At 35.8% G+C, this 16,755-nt stretch overlaps 1 protein-coding gene and 1 long non-coding RNA gene across 19 annotated transcripts in view; one reads left to right on the top strand and one right to left on the bottom strand.

Moving 5' to 3' along the window:
• MBNL1 (muscleblind like splicing regulator 1) overlaps positions 1–16,755 on the top strand; it is a 248,565-nt gene that overhangs the window by 207,233 nt on the left and 24,577 nt on the right. For all 18 annotated transcript variants that reach the window (XM_074298022.1, XM_074298033.1, XM_074298035.1 and 15 more), the window contains one exon: positions 921–1,121. In XM_074298022.1, coding sequence (XP_074154123.1) covers positions 921–1,121 — 201 coding nt within the window. The remainder of the gene's footprint in view (positions 1–920; positions 1,122–16,755) is intronic.
• The window catches only part of LOC141560193 (uncharacterized), a 50,184-nt gene continuing 49,398 nt past the window's right edge, over positions 15,970–16,755 (bottom strand). The window contains exon 4 of the long non-coding RNA XR_012487648.1: positions 15,970–16,154. This is a non-coding gene — a long non-coding RNA (uncharacterized LOC141560193). The remainder of the gene's footprint in view (positions 16,155–16,755) is intronic.

Consider the following 16,755-nt stretch of genomic DNA (forward strand, 5'->3'; position numbering starts at 1 on the left):
TGTATGCTTAAATCCATACCTGATACCTAGGATATACTATAAGATATTTAGTATGTATGGGAATGCCTGCCATCTAGGGGAGGGGGTGGAGAGAAGGAGGGGAAAAACTCAGAACAGAAGGGAGTACGAGGGATAATGTTGTAAAAAAAAATTACCTATGCATATGTACTGTCAAAGAAAATGTTATAATTATAAAAATTAATTTAAAAAATCCATACCTGGTACTGTATCTGCTGTGCTATATATCTGATAAAAACATAAATATACTGATAGACCAATCAAACCTATTACCCCTAACTTTGCATTTTTTGAATCCTTAGCATATTAGAGTGCCTGGCATATAGTAAACCCTTCATGAATGCTTGTTGACTAACTGACTTGGCCCATATGCTAAGAAGGCATATTGTTATGTCACCTTTCCCAAGATACTGAAGAGATACCCATGTATTATCCTCTAAACTTATTTATTCTCTAAAAAAATGGGATGCTTATTGCTTATTAGCACTCAGGAGCAGTTCTTTCAAGCATTTCAGATAGCACGGTGAAGAATTCTTTGTGATACGTTCCCAAGGTTAAATCAGGTCAGATTTGGAGAGTTGGATAATAACTAGAAGGCATTTTAGCCCTGAAAAGCACAGCCATCTCTTTTCAAGTAAAATTTATTACTGTCATAGATTCCAAATTTGTGGAGGGGAGGGTGAAGGGTGGAAAATTTCAAGACCATATTTTTATCTTTATTACACCTTTTCTTTTTTTTGACGAAATAAATGTATATTTGTAAAACAGTAAACAAGCAAAAGAAACTTGACTGGAATGATAATCCAATGCCCTAGGGTTTCAGAATGTAAATAACATGTGTGCGTTATTAAATAGCATGAATACTAATAGTGTTTTTTCTTTTCTTTTTTTTTTTTTTCCAGCCAATGTTTTCTGTTGCCCCAAGCCTAGCCACTAATGCATCAGCCGCCTTCAATCCCTACCTGGGACCCGTTTCCCCAGGCTTGGTCCCGGCAGACATCTTGCCAACCGCACCGATGCTGGTTACGGGGAATCCTGGCGTCCCAGTACCTGCCGCAGCAGCAGCTGCTGCACAGAAATTAATGAGGACAGATAGACTGGAGGTAGGAAACAGCATGGCTATGATTGGTGGTTGTTCTTTCTAATCTCAGCAGTTCTAGGGCCAGGAGGACGATATACCCTGTGGATTCACTCATGTTTGTGTTCGGGGCAACAGCCCTGAGCCAATGGGTCCTTTTCTTTAGAGGAACGTGACTATTTAAATAAGCCTTTGTATCACTGTGCAAATGAGGGTAATTATAGCAGTCCACTAATATGATTCATTATACAGATATTATGAAGATTAATGAGATAATATATGCAAAACGTCTCCAAGATTTATGGGCAGAATATCATACATAGGATAACTACTGTTTGGATGATTTGGATGGCTCATTAAAGGTGTTTTTGTTTATCTAATAATTACCTGATAAAAGCCGTTGAATAGGGAAGGAAATATTTTCTCCTGGATAATAATTGGATACACAGGTTTTTCTGGGAATGAATCAGAAGGAATAGATAAAGCACAAAACTTTTGAAGTGGCTAGTATAAATGTGAGGAGAGGTATCAGCTCTAAAGCTTTTTTGATGAGTACATGGCAAGTGAGAATTATACTTTTGGCAACATAAACAAGGATATCTGGCATTGGCTTTGAAGAAAAGAATTAAGATACTTTCCACTTTTCCCTGGTTCCCTTTTCTGATTAGCATCCTTCAGCATTTCACATCGAGAAGCTTTACGTAATTTTGCATATTACTTTGGGATCATTTTCCCCTTGAAAGTAATTACTAAAAGGAACACATCGTCTCATTTATCCACATAGGCAGCATGGTGAAGAATAGAGGCAGTGTGGTCTTGTGGGAAAAACACAGCATTTGGAGGCAAAGGACCTGGTTTTCCCTTGGGGGAATCCACAGTTTAGGAACTGTTTGACTTTGGCAAAATTCTGGGGTCCCAGGTTCCTTGTCCATTAGAATGCAAGTTCTTTTCAAGTACCCATGAGTTTATTCCTTGTATTCGTGTCCCTGGTGCTATTCAAAGTGTTGAATGCTTGTGGTCTGAATAATGAGAATAACAACGAATATTAATATGGCACTTGAAGTTTTACAAAATGTTTTATGAATATTGTCTGATTTTATCACCATAACCACTTTCAGAGATAGGAACTATATGTATTTTATATGTGTGTATATATATACATATATATATATATACACACACACACACACATATATACACACATACATACATATATGCACACATTTATATATTATCTGAATACATATATATTACATATATATATATATCTGATATATATTATCTGAATAATAGTTCAGATAGGACCTATTATTATTCCCTTCTTTACAGATGAGGAAATTTTAAGAGTGAGAGAAAGGAAGAAAAGGGATGAGAAGGGACCAGATATTTATTAAATACCCATGTGCCAAATACCATGCTAAACACTTTTTAAAGAATATTTTATTTTCCCTAAGTACATGTAAGACAATTTTATAATATAACATTCATTGTTTTTTTATTTAAGTTTTGAGTTCTAAATTCTATCCCTCCACGTATTCCTTCTCCCATCCCTGAGAAAGAAAGCAATCTTGTATAGGGTATACACGTACAATTATAGCAAACATTTCCATATTAGTCACTTTGTGGAAGAAAACTCGAATCACTCTCTCCCCCTCAAAAAAAGTGAAAAATAGTATGCTTTGGTCTGTATTTAGACATTAGTTCTTTCTCTGGAGGTGGATAGCATTTTCATCATGAGTCCTTTAGGATTTTCTTGGGTCATTTTATTGTGCTGCTAAGAATAGCTAAGTTGTTCACATTTGTTCTTGTAAAATGTTGCTATTACTGTGTGCAATAATGTTCTCCTGGTTCTGCCCATTTCACTCAGCATCAGTTCATGCAAGTCTTTCCAGGTTATTATGAGATCATCCTGCTTGTCATGTCTTATAGAATATTTCAGTACAATCATATATTACAAGTTGTTCAGCCTTTCTCCAACTAATGGACATTCTCTCAATTTCCAATTCTTAGCCACCATGAAAAGAACTATAAATATTTTTGTACAAATAACTTTCCCCCTACACTTATTTAAAAATCCCTTTGGGAGACAGACCAGTAATGGAATTACTCGGTCAGCAGTTTTCTAGCTGTTTGACAGAGTTCTAAATTGTTCTCCAAAATGGTTGGACTACTTCTGTGTCCAGTTTTCCCATATTCCTTTCAACATTTATCATTTTCCTTTTCTGTCATTATGTATCAAGTATTTTTACAAATATATCATTTGATCCTCACGTCAACCCTAGGAGGTAGATACAATGAAAATATTATCCCCATTTTACTGTATAGGAAACTGAAGTAGACAGAGATTAAGTGACTTCCCCAAATACACAGAACAAGTGTACATATCTGAAGTTGGATTTTAATTCACTTTTAACTTGCTCATGCCAAGTTCAGCACTGTGTCCATTTGTATCACCTAGTTTTCTTAGTCTATAAAATAGGTGCAGCGCCTACCATACCATCTCAAATTAGTAGTTTGAACCTGGGCAAGAATCAATTAACATGAAATGGTGAGGACCAGTTGGAAACTGAAAGACTTGCTTATGACACTCAAAGAATTTTAGGCAATCTCTGTGTAAATTATATTTTTTGTATATTAATAACCAGGGAAAAGTTCAAACAGACCAATCCCCTAATTCATTCACTCATTCAGGGGGTATTTGCATTTTTCTCCCAATGTATAATAAGAGCCTCATGTCTACCCACCTCGCTGAAGAGACTGGAGCTAGATCCCAAGAGGAACTTATTGACAGTGTTTGGGGAAGCCCATGGACCACTTTTCAGAATCATATTTTTAAATGCATAGAATAGGGTACATAGGATTTCAAAGGAAACCCATTATTTTGAAGTAGTTAAGGCAACACTTTAAAACAAGGATTCAAACCCCAAATTAGGAACTGCTTAAGTAGAAGAAAGGCTAGTTCAGTGGTTCAGAGGATAGAGTGCTGGGTGTAAAGTCAGAAAGACTCCTTTCCTGAGTCCAGTATGGCCTCAGATGCTTGCTAGCTATGAGACCCTGGACATATCATTTAACTCCATCTGCCTCAGTTTTCTGAACTATAAAATGAGCTGGAGAAGTAAATAGCGAAACACTTCAGTGTCTTTGCCAAGAAAACCCCAGACACAACTGAACAGCAACAAATGTGGAAGAAAGCATTGCTCTTGGAAATAAGAATAGTGTGTGGCTTCTCTGGGACTAATATTATTTTTGGGGAATATGGATAAAATCTTTCTTCCACATGTGCTTGTAACTTAATCTTAGAAAGACGTCATAAGTAAAGATTTATTTTAATGGAAGCAAACCGAGTCAGATGGAGTACAAAATTTTAAGAGGAACAATCGAGTCACTTTTGCCTCATGAAAGTAATGAATAGCAGGAATGTAAAATGACCACTTACATTTCAGGCAGTTATTTTCCTTTTATAAAAGGAAATAAAACTCAACTAACACCTCAGTCATGGGGTAGAGGTGACCCTAGGTTACTAAAGTATACACGTGTGCAAGTTGGTCTGCCTTGTCTCACTAATCTGGGCAAGGCTTCAAGGATGGCCCAGGGACGGATTGTCCGAGGAACGGGCTCTCTAAATTTAGCTAGGAGGCTCATCTCCAGCTTGGCCTTGAACTGATGAATTTTTTGGCCCCGTACCACCTCTTGAGGACTTGCTAGCCCATTAGAGAGAGGGCGTCATCTGTGCTCGTAGTGGGGATATTTTTGCTGGTCCATTCTGAAGTAAGAACGTTCAATACCATACTCATATATTCTATTGTTGTCTTGCTTACCTAACTCCATCATGGTGTGGTTCAAAGGAAAGTTGTCTGGAAAATTGCAGAACAGCAAAGCTATAGTGGCTATTAATGTTTTTTCCCTTTTTTGTTTGTTTGTTTGTTTGTTTATTTCCTTAATTTGCTCATGGCTCCATGTTTGCATGCTATGTGGTTGGTACCTAAAACAGGAACTGATGCTCACCAACCTGTGATGGCCAGTAATGGAACCCAGCTCCAATTCTGGAATACCAGGGAAGACCATGGCTCCTTGTTTACCTCTACTCATGTAGAATGAAATGAATGAAAATGGTCTAGTGAAAATCACAGAATTCTAAAAGAATAAGAATCAGAGCAGATGAAACTTTTGTATCTCTATTGAAATCTTTATTTCTTCTCTGCCCCCCTGTCTTGGTCTTTTTTCTTTTCTTTTCCTCTTTTTCTGTCTCTGTTTTTCTTTATGTCTCTATCTTTGTCTTTTTCTCTGGCTCTGCCTTTTTCTCTCTCTGTCCCTTGTCTTTGTTTTTCTATCTTTCTGTGTGTGTTTCTCTGTCTCTATGTCTCTTTGTTTCTCTGTGTCTCTATCTCTGTCTCTCTTTGTATCTGTCTCTTTGTCTTTCTCTGTGTCTCTCTTTCCTCCCTCTCTCTTTCTCTGTCTCTGTGTGTCTCTTTCTCTCTCTGTGACTGTCTTTCCCTCTCTCTGTCTCTGTCTTTCTATCTTTCTCTATCTCTCTTCCCCCCTCTTTCCCAGCCTATCTTTCTCACCCTGTCTCTGCCTCTATCCTATCTCTCCTGATTTTCCAGATTTTGCTACCTATCCCTTATCCTAGTTTTCCATATACTCCCTAGTGTGTCTTCCCCTATTAGAATACAAACTCCATGAGAATAGGAGCTACTCTTCTTTTTTACCCTAGCTAGTACTAAGGACTTGGCACATAGTAAATTCTCCTCCCTGTTTTTCTCTGTACATGTCCTATTTCTCTTTTGCTATATTTTCATTTTTTTTGGTAAATTTGACTGTACCTATGGCTATGAAAACAAATATGCAATAAGATGAATCAAAGGGATACAATTAAAATTAATATAACTAAGAGGCAAGTAAATAGATGAGATTTTTTTTCTTAAAAACAATTGTCTTCTCTCAGTGGCAAATAAAGTACAGCTTAAAGGGAGAAAATATGAGCAGCGATTGATGTAATTAAAATCAGAATGATAAAAGAAGATATTAAAATAAGGAGTAGCTGGCAAGGCTTATTTAAGTTGTAAAATTTGCACACTGGCCAACAAATAGAATGGCGTACTCAAAACACTTTTTTCATAATCTCTCTCCTCTCAAAAAGAAATAAAGAAGAAATAATGTAATACTGTTCACAATATTTAAATTTTTTAACCATGAAATATAGATGAATTAAAAAAAAAAGATTGCTTTACCAGACAAGAAAAAAACAAACTAAATATCAAGGAGATGGAATCTTCTACAAGAATGAAGCTAACCTTTTCCGAATGGGAGGGTCATCCAAGGATGGTTACTTCTGGAGCTCTCTGAGCTTCTACCACATGCAAGGTCTTCAGGCAAATTTTGGTTGAGTTATGGGATAGTGGGCATTTTGATTTGGGTAGAGGTTGACTTGCCAGGCCTTTTCCAACCAGGAAATTCTGTGATATAAAGAGTACATCTGAGAATGACCAAAATTGCATGCTTTTTAGCAGAAATTTTTGGATTTGGCCTCAAGAAAAACAGACTTTGGTCTTAGCTCTGACACTTCCTTTGTGGCCCTTTGGACATATGATGGAATTCCCACTCTTGGGTCCTTGAATTTCCTCATCAGCAAATGAAGAGGATTGGCAAGGTCAACCTTAAGGTAGCTTCTGGACCTAAACCAAGTATTTATTATGAAGTTATTGTTTGTGAGGCAATCTGATGAGCGCTGTTGCTCCCGGCATAAAACACTCTACCAGCTGTCCCCACTAGGGGCTTGAAGCCCAGAGTGGGGCATGGCCTACTGTTAAGAACAGGCCCAGAGCCATTTTCTGTCTATTTTACTTGTTTCCATTGGAGCTCTTGCCTGATTTTCAGGTTTATTCACCTCTTTTTACCAGGACTGTAAGAAAGGCCATTAATGCTCTAATCTGTTATTTGTCCATGTCTTGTACCTTTACTTGTTGAGATCCCCGATAGCATTTTTAGCCTCAGCATCCAGAGACCATATAATCAGTGCCATATAACCTGTCATCAAAATGTATTACTATGAGGCTCGAGCACATCATTATGCTGTGTACAAGGAGAACCTCTGGGCCTGCATTTTGGTTTAGTATTAATAACTCACATTTTCTAGTGCTCTAAGGCTTACAAAAACACATTCTTCAGAGCTCTGACATTTATTACTCCCATTTTACAGACCTAGAAGCTGAGGCCCACAAAGAAGTGACTTGCTAGGTTTACACAAACCTGTATGTATCAAATCCAGGTCTTCCAAACCTAAATCTAGTGCTCTTTCTGTTAATAGCATGCTGTGCTGTCTTAGAAAATGGAGTACTGGAACTGGAGACACTTAATAGCTGCCAGAGCATGAAGAGAACATTTAGGACTCTGAATCTCATTTTTTTTTTTCTTATTTGAGGCTCAATTTCTTCATTTGTAAAATGGGGATAATGCAATCAATAAATATTAAGTGCCTACTATGTACTCATTGTGCTAAGCTCTGGTGATACAAAGAGAGGCAAAGACAGTCTGTTTTCAAGGAGCTCATAATTTAAACCAGCCCTGTGGGATTTTAAAAGGATCAAATGAAATAATATATGTAAATCACTGTGCAAAATTAAAAATTGCTGTATAAACATCATTTGTTGTTGTCATTATCCACCTTGGCCCCTTATACATGAAATTATTTCATTTTCAGAGTTTTTATATGAGAGGGTAATAAATGCACCAATCTTTTAGCTAATTGGATACATGGCTCAGTTATTTTTGGTAAAACCTGTTCCCTCATGTAAAGTTGCAATATATTTTAACATTCCAGCATATCACAGCTCTTTAGGGGTGTTTTTTTAAAATTGCTTTTCTAAATTGGTTCATAAGATCTTAGCCAATTTTTACATATTTTTCTGCCAGACTCTCTCCCTCTGTCCTATCTTATTTTTGGATTGGATTGCTTTGCTACAACTTGTTAATCATTGAAGAATTTCAAAATACTTTTCAAATAAATCAGCCTCCTCCTAGTCCTTGTTTTGTTACTTAGAAAAAAAATCAGGCACATTGCTTTAAGAAAGCTGCCAAGTCAGACACAAAAATAGGGGCAGGCAGTGATCTATAATGGGAAGTGTATTAGAAGGGCCTCATGGTGCAGTGGAGAGAGAGAGAGAATTGGGTGGTTTTCAAGTCCAAAACTTTGTTGTTTATTCGATTAGTCCTGTCTGACTCCTTGTGACCCCATTTGGAGTTTTCTTGGCAAAGATACTTAAATGGTTGGCCACTGCCTTCTCCAAGTCAGTTTACAGATCAGCAAACTGAGGCAAACAGGTTAAGTGACTTGCCAAGGATCACACAGCTAGTAAATGACTAAGGCAAAATTTGAACTCAGAGCCTCCTGACTTCAGGCTTGATGCTTTATGCACTATGCCACCTTGATGCCCATATGGGCTCGGTTTGATTCTTACCTTTGGCACAGCTCGACTAGGCGACCTTAGCTAAGACATGAAACTCATTGCCATAGAGAATAGAGAAAAGATGGAGATTTAAATCGGTAAAAAGCTCTTTCAAGGCACCTGGATTCTATTCTCTTCGATTGGCTGCTTATTTGCCCTGAGGGAATGACATAACCTCCTTTCTCCTGTTTCCTCATTAATCATTCACTAGACCAAAAGATCTCTTTGGATCCTTATAGATTCTATAAGCTGCTTCTATGACTCAGCCATCTAACCTCAGCCAACAGTTCAGTTAAAGGTCTTAAGAGAAGGATTTTAATGCTATAACCAACTTTATGATATTTCATTCTGGGTTGAACAACTCTTTCAAGCCTTTATATAATCACATATTTTCTGAGTGACCAAGCTACTAAATCCAGTGGCCCAGTGATTCCCTGAAGACAATCCAAGATCTTAAAACAAGTTTAGACCCTTAAAAAGGTGTATTTTTTTTTCTTTCTATGATCTTGGCCCCTCTTTGTATAATTTCAAAACAATGAGTTTTTATCTTTTTTTTTTTTTCTTTTTCAGCTCTTTAATTTACAAGACCCATGAAGGTGTTAAAAAGTCAATCATATATTTTTTAAAGGAAATGTTGATGCTTATAAAATCCCTACTGGGAGATACTCCCAGATCAACTCTTTTTATCACAAAATGGGTCAGCCAGCTCACTGAGACTATTAGTTTACCTCTCGGCCATGTGCACAATATCCCACATATATTTATAAGGATTTTAAATCCTTTGTTAACATTCTTCTTTGAAGGACATTTACATTCTGAGCATTCTAGATACAGTGTGTTCTGGGTAGAATTTCCACTCCTACATGATACTGTCCTTGATGTCACCACTGGTTTTGAACCAAAAAAAAAAAAAAAAAAGGTATTTGAAAACCACCAGAATGATTAGTTATTTATAGATTTTTAGTGACTATCTCCTCTAACCCAAGGAATATGAATTCCTACATCAAATGGCCCATAAAAGGATCATCATCTTAATTTGCTTTTTGAACACCCAGTTGCTTTCCATAATAGGGACTTAATCAAAGTTGAATTTAATTCATGGTTTTGTTTCAGGACATTGTGTGCTTTAGAATGAAAATATTAGAAGTAATGTCATCTAAACTATAAACTGTGTTTAGCAAAAAAGCAATTTGTAGCATACATAGAGAATTCATTTTATTTGGCTCAGTGGGTCTTGTGGATGTCAATGGCCGATGTGTAGATCTAAGAATGCTTTGTTATTATTCTGAATAGCTCAGAGTTAGACTATTTGGCTTCTGTCCTTTTCAATTTTTCCTCAGATACAAAAGATCATAGTTATTCATGGATAGGTAAGAAACAGAGAATATAATGGTATAATACCATACATGAAACAAAAAAGTCATAAAGGAATGAAATAAAGTGTTTGCCATGGACTGTGTTTGGCACGTGTTATTCTACATACACCTGTTTCTTGCCTACCTCTTTAAAAAATATTTCTTTGAATATTTCAGGATTCATTGAATGAAGAACCAACTTCAGATACCTGAATCCTGAAATATTCAGAGAAATATTGAAACTTAACTATTGAGATCTTTCCTCAGATAATTTTATTAAAAGTTTTGGATAAATTTTGTTTTAAAATCTGCAGATTAGAGTAGGATTTTGGAAATCCACTCCTCTCTAGAGAAAACTCCCATACTTTCCATTGTCATAATATTAACAGAATCAATAGAGCAAAGTGACCAAGCAGCTAAATATCCTCTCTGATGTGAGGCAGCCTGTAGGATGCTGAGGTTGTCTTAGAGATGTAGATGGGAAGCAAAGCACTTTTGGAGGATATGTAGTCATCCTGTGAATATCCAAACAAGGTTCAATAAAATCCCAAGGTCTTTCCAGAGACTCACAGCTATCAAATGTTTATAGGGAGAAAATACGTTGGCCTGGATCTTCCAAAAGAAATTAGAATTCTTAAAATAGAGGATACAGAATTAAATAAACTATATGCTTGGAATAACCTCTAGATGGTGAAGGAATTCTTGATGAAATAATTTCTGGAAAGAGATAGAAAAGATAGCAGAGAATAAGATGAGGAAAGTACCCATGAAGGAAGTGTCCATAGTGATGAAGTCTGATGTATTGAAGATTAATGTTCTTTTAAAATCTGGTCATCCATGTGTATTCATACTCCATTGCCTGGCCCTTGCTACAATCTGAACATGGTTTTCAAAAATCTAAATTGGTTCAATGAGTTCTCATTGATTCTCATAAAAATCTGTTAAGAGTTTTTCTGGGAGAACTCTCAGTGAGTTCTCTTCATTGATTGGTGCATAGAATGGTCTCTCTAGACAGTAGCCCCTTTTCTTTCTCATACTTCACTGGGCAAATGGCATCTGAAGTTCTTCTGGAGTCTTTATATAGATGTTTAACCCTCATTAATCAAGGGAGCATAGATCTCAAGCTGTAGGGGTTCACAGGTCATTGTTCTAATGAGGAAACTGTGTTCTGGTGAAGGGAAGTAATGGTCACACAGGCAATAATTATAGATATGGCATTTGAACCCAGGTCCTCTTCTTCCCACTGAACCACACTGCCTCCTATTTCCTTTAACAGACCATTAGTTCCTTGAGACCAAAGACCATGTTATATTCACTTTTCTGTCCTTCATAAAACCTGTCATGATAGCTTGTATTATCATAACATCTTGTACTAGTAAATATTTGTGAAATGGATCATTAATTGTCTTCTGAACATCCACCACTGGTACCCAGACCAGTTTTTAAATTGTCCCTAGGGTAACTGTAGGTTAACTGGGGTTCTTTCTTCTTTTTTCTGCCTCACCAGAATCCCCAATTCCTGGATTTCTAATTCCACTGTGGTGGTCAAGAGCGTATATAGATAACCCAACTGTTCTCAGTGTCACTGGGAGATTATAACATACCCCAGAGGCAAATCAATGGATATAGAACTGCCAGCAGTTTTGAAGCAAAAGTTATTTCTCCTTTATTTAAATGCCCAACAGCGGTAACCATATTTTATATGACCTTGAGCCTTTTTTGATGGATGAAAGAACGGGTGAACATTGAGAATTTAAGAGAGTTATATTGGTATCTCTGACAACTTGTTATAAATTTGCTTCCCAAATAATGATTTGTGGTTGAAAACAGAAGACGGCATTGTTTCATATTTTTATCTGTGACTAGAAAATATGAATAAAATTGATCTAGGACATATTGTACTCTCAGACACAGGTATTTTATCATGTAGCCACAATGTACTTGAGGCTATGTTCCTTCCTTATGAGGTTTACAGACAAGGCTTTGAATCTTTGGGAAAGGGTCCCATCCCAGATGATGAAAAAAAAAAACTATTAAACCTTTGACAGCAAAACTATTTTATTCTTTTTCTGTATTATGAGAGCAGTGGTAATATTGGATAGAAAGTTGGCCTTAAAACCAGGAAGAATAGGATTAATTTCCCACCTCTGATACATACTTCCTGAATGACCCTGGGCAGGTAGCTCAAACTCTCAATGATCTAGGCTCTTAGGCTATATAGAAGAGAAGTACTTACCTTCATTAGTGGATGAAGTTTCCATATTGGGAATTCCCTGTACCAGTGAACACAGATTCTCTTTATAACTATAACTCACTATCTGAAATTGATCCTTACATTAGTCAGTATTTAATCATTATGAATTGATTGGTGGGTAGGAACAGGAAAAAAGTGATCCTTGGGAAAAGTACCTAATTAACTTTAGTCAAAGGAGGATGAATACCTTATGATGTCAATGAATGGCTTGTTTTCTCATGGAGGCTCTTGAGTTTTATTCATTTTTGAAGTCTGTTTTTGGGATGTTCCTCATTTCTTAAATTGCCAATGTACTCTTTGAGGAAGATCTTTTACAACATGGCTAATATGGAAATAAGTTTTTGATGTGTTGGGGAGAGCGAAAGTAAGGGAAGGGGGGAGAAACAATTTGGAGCTCAAAATCTTACTAAATGAATGTTGAAAACTATCTTTACATGTAATTGGAAAAATAAAATATTAATGGGAAAAATTAAATAAATCAATTGTTTTAATTAGAATTAGGTCTTGAAATGTAGTCACTTCTCCTTTACTAAGACAAAAACACTCATTATTTCTCTAGTATTTTGCAATCTTTGTGATTAATTTTTTTGAAATTAGAGAATTGCACATTGGTTACCAAATGATGTAAATGCCATAGTTTTCTCCTTAATTCAGTAAAATTTTATTAAATGCCTACTGTGTATCAGGCATTGTGCTAGATATGAGGGAATTACCCTTAAGGAGACTGTATATCTTCACATGTAAAAAGGAAGATGCTGGTCTGAAGCTGGAGAGTTCCACATGTTTTGTTTCTTGGATCCCTTGGGTTGCCAGTTGGATGAAGGCCATAAATGTCTTATCACAGTTATGTTTTCAAACATCTGAAATAAAATACATAGGATTGCAAAGGAAACTCAAAATATTGAAATAGTTTGTCCCACTATACATAAAGAGTTCATATATATTTATACATACATATATGGACACATAGTTTAAAAAAATTAACAATATCAAGAGTTTGTGGACGATATGACCTCGAATTTCCTTCCAAATGAAAATTTGTGAGTCTTTACCAAGTTTACATTCACAGTATTGGCTAAAATGCTGGAACACTAATCTTCTGATGCTCTGAGCATTTTCCCACTGTGACTGGATATAGAAGTAAATGATTGTCTTTTTTCCCCATAATATTTTATTTTTCCCAATTACATGTAAAACATCTTTTAACATTTTTTTAATTCTCTACTTTCTTCCATGAAACAGTAAGCAATTTGATATACATATATAATAAGAAAAAAATATTTCTTAATGGCTTATTGTGTGCCAGGTTCTGTGCTAAGTGCTTTATAATTATTATCTTCTTTGACACATAAAAACAACTTTGTGAAGTAAAGGCTATTATTATCCACTTTTGCAGATCAGGAAATTGAGGCAAACTGGTTTCATAGCTAGTGAGTGATTGTGCCCATTGCTCTGTGCATTATGGCACCACCTAGCTGCCAGGGTAGAGCTTTGAAGGCTGTGGCATTGATCATTCCAATCATTACCAGGTCATTTTGGAAGCACCAGAAACTTCTGGGTTCACTTGATTTTGAACATTGCTCGACCCCCTGGGAATTGTATTAGTCACATCCTTCTTGGGAACTTGACAGGGAGATTTCTGTTCTGTGGGCATGGCAGAGCAGCTGCAAGAGAAAATCACCATCCAGGAGGTTCCAAATTTGCAATTATTTGGAAAAGTATCTGTACTGTGGATAGGAATAGGACTTGTGGCCATTTAGGGGGAATCATTCTACTGAGGAAATCACTGAGGAAATGACTTCCTAGCCATAATAGCAAGGAGAGGGAAGGAAGGCTGTTGTCATCTCCACCTGTTCTGCAGTGTCCTTACTCTCTGCTGCTGGCCATCAATCTCTGTCCTCAGTCTCCTCCTCTCATACAATTCACTTGTTTGTTTTTGCTTTTGCTTTTGTTTTTGTTTTTATTTTTTGCACTGGATATTTTTATATTGGTGCCATATTTCTTTTTTATAGTAGCTTTTTTATTTTTCAAAATGCAAATATAGTTTTCACCATTCATCTTTGCAAAATCTTTTGTTCCCTCCTTCCCTCCTTATATGCCCTCTTCCCTAGATGGCAAGTAATCCAGTATAGATTAAACACAGGCAGTTCTTCTAAACATATTTCCACATTTATCATGCTGGTGCTCTATTTCTTTGAAGCAATTTCAAAGTTGATTATTGCCTTTTATAATTTTATATCACCATTACTTTCTTCCATACCTACCATTGCACAGAACCTTCCTTATTGTTGTTCAGTTGCATCTAATTCTCTATAACCCCATTTGGGGTTTTCTTGGCAGAGACGTATACCATTTCTTCCTCTAGCTCATTTTACAGATGAGGAAACTGAAGCAAACTGCATTAAATGACTTATGCACAGTCACACAGTTAATGTCTGTCTACTACTGTACCACCCAGCTGACCTTGTAACATATGGTTAAATAAAACTGACTAATATTCAGAGCACTGGTTAAGTAAAACTGACTAATATTCAGAACACTTGTCAGACAACATATACAATATTCTGAATGAATAATCTCCCACCTCTTCTAAGAAAGGAAGTGTTTCATCTTGTGTTTTTTAGGATCAAGATAAATTATCACAATCTGGATTTTCTTTCTTTTCAGTGCTGTTTTTTTTAAAGTCTTATTATGAACTTTGTCACATTTTTTTCCTTTGCTCTATTGATTTCCCTTTGCATCACTTTAATCAGCTCTTCCCGTAGTCTTTGTGCACACAATGCCTTGATCTAATAGTGTCCCTTATGTTCATATTCCACTATATGTTTAGACATTACTCAGCACCCATTTTTGTTTCTAGGTGTTTGATTTAAAGTTCTATGAAGGAGAGAGTGTTTTTCCTTCTTCCCTAAAGTTCCTGGATCGCTCTCTGGGAAGAGATCTGCTGTGTCTACTCAAATCTCTCAGACAAATATATGTCCAAAAATGGGATTGAGGTTTTAAAAGGTAGAAATGATTTCATGTCTCTTCTAGCATGAGTCCAAAGCATGTTTCCAAAAATGGATGTATTAAGTCACAACTTTGTTGATCTCTAGTTTGCCATCTTCCCACAACCTTGATTGAAATCTAGCTATGCTCCCCTTTGCCAATCTGCCGGAGTCTCGGGGCACTTTGTGTTGTTAATGGTTTCAAATCACCATAATATGGAGAGTTGAAAATGACAAAAATAACTACTGTTCATTTTGAAGTCATTGATTTTTAACAGAAATACCTCAGCTTCAGAGCCAGAGCTCTTTCCACCATCTTTTATTACTGGTTTTCCCTTTACAATTTTATAGAATATTGAATTGCTCATCTGATATTTGCCCAGAAATGGAAATGTATTTTAAAATAGTCTTATTATATACTTAATATAATTGTTTTTAATAGTATAAAAGAAGGTCATTAGTTTTGTTGGTAGAACAATTTAATTCAAACAAATGTATACTGTTCAGGATAATGTCTTTACATAAATTTGGCTTAGCATGCAACATAGGCATTCTCTTCATATTTATCACTAGTGGCTCAAATACATTGTTAAACATCTGCTTTCTAATTAGCTAAAGCATAGAGCCGGGAACTCCACATTTCCAAAGAGCAGAATGTTGTACCTCTTTAGGAAAGAGGCCAAATTCATTTCATCCAGGTTTGAAAATGCTCCTCCTTTGCATGATGACCAAAATTCTAGAAATAATACATTTCATTGTCTAATGTAATTTGCTAATGATATGTCAGGGATGTTTCTCTCATACGTGAAACATTCTTCATGGTTTTGTGCAATTTTATTATAGACAGTGTCAGATGCTTTGACTCAGCAAGCAGAAGTTGGTCCCCTGTTCCATGGATGATGATTTCCAGAGGTGTAGCTTCTAAAACTTCTAGGATTTGTCTTATGTTTGTTGAAATTTCCCAGCTTCAGTGGCTTAAGTCTGGCTCTCTTAAAGGCTGCCATTGATATCCATAATCTGGTTAATAAAGGGAGAATGTGGTTTTGTTTTTCCATCAATACTTCAATCTATTCCAACTGTCCATCTAAGTGAAAATTTAGATAAATAGGAAATATTAGTAGTAAAGGAGTTTAGAAAGGAAGAGAAAATGAGTCCAAAAAGTGAGCTGAATTCCCTAAAGCCTTGGAGAAGAGTGAAATTAGTTTGTATTTTGGGCTGTTTTCAGATAAGATGAGAATTTTTTTCAGTATTGATTATAAATGCAATCGAATGATAATTAATCCAATTAATCCAATAAATCCAGCCATTTAATCTGGATCAAAGGAACATGTTAAATTCCTTAAAGACTTAAAAAAAAAGCTGAAATTGATTTGAATTCTGTTCATTTTTATTTTTATTTAATAATATTATTTATTTTAATTTAATAATATTTTTATTTATATATATTACATAATATATGTTAATACATATATATATATATTTGTATATAAATAAAAATATTTTAATCAAATATATTGTGCACACATTTCTGAAAGTTACTGAAAGTCATTGAAAGCTATTTTCTAAAATCAATCTAACCATTCATTCATCATTTATTAAGATATTACTATGTACCTTC

The sequence above is a fragment of the Sminthopsis crassicaudata genome, chromosome 3, assembly GCF_048593235.1.
Source record: "Sminthopsis crassicaudata isolate SCR6 chromosome 3, ASM4859323v1, whole genome shotgun sequence".
NCBI lineage: Eukaryota > Metazoa > Chordata > Mammalia > Dasyuromorphia > Dasyuridae > Sminthopsis > Sminthopsis crassicaudata.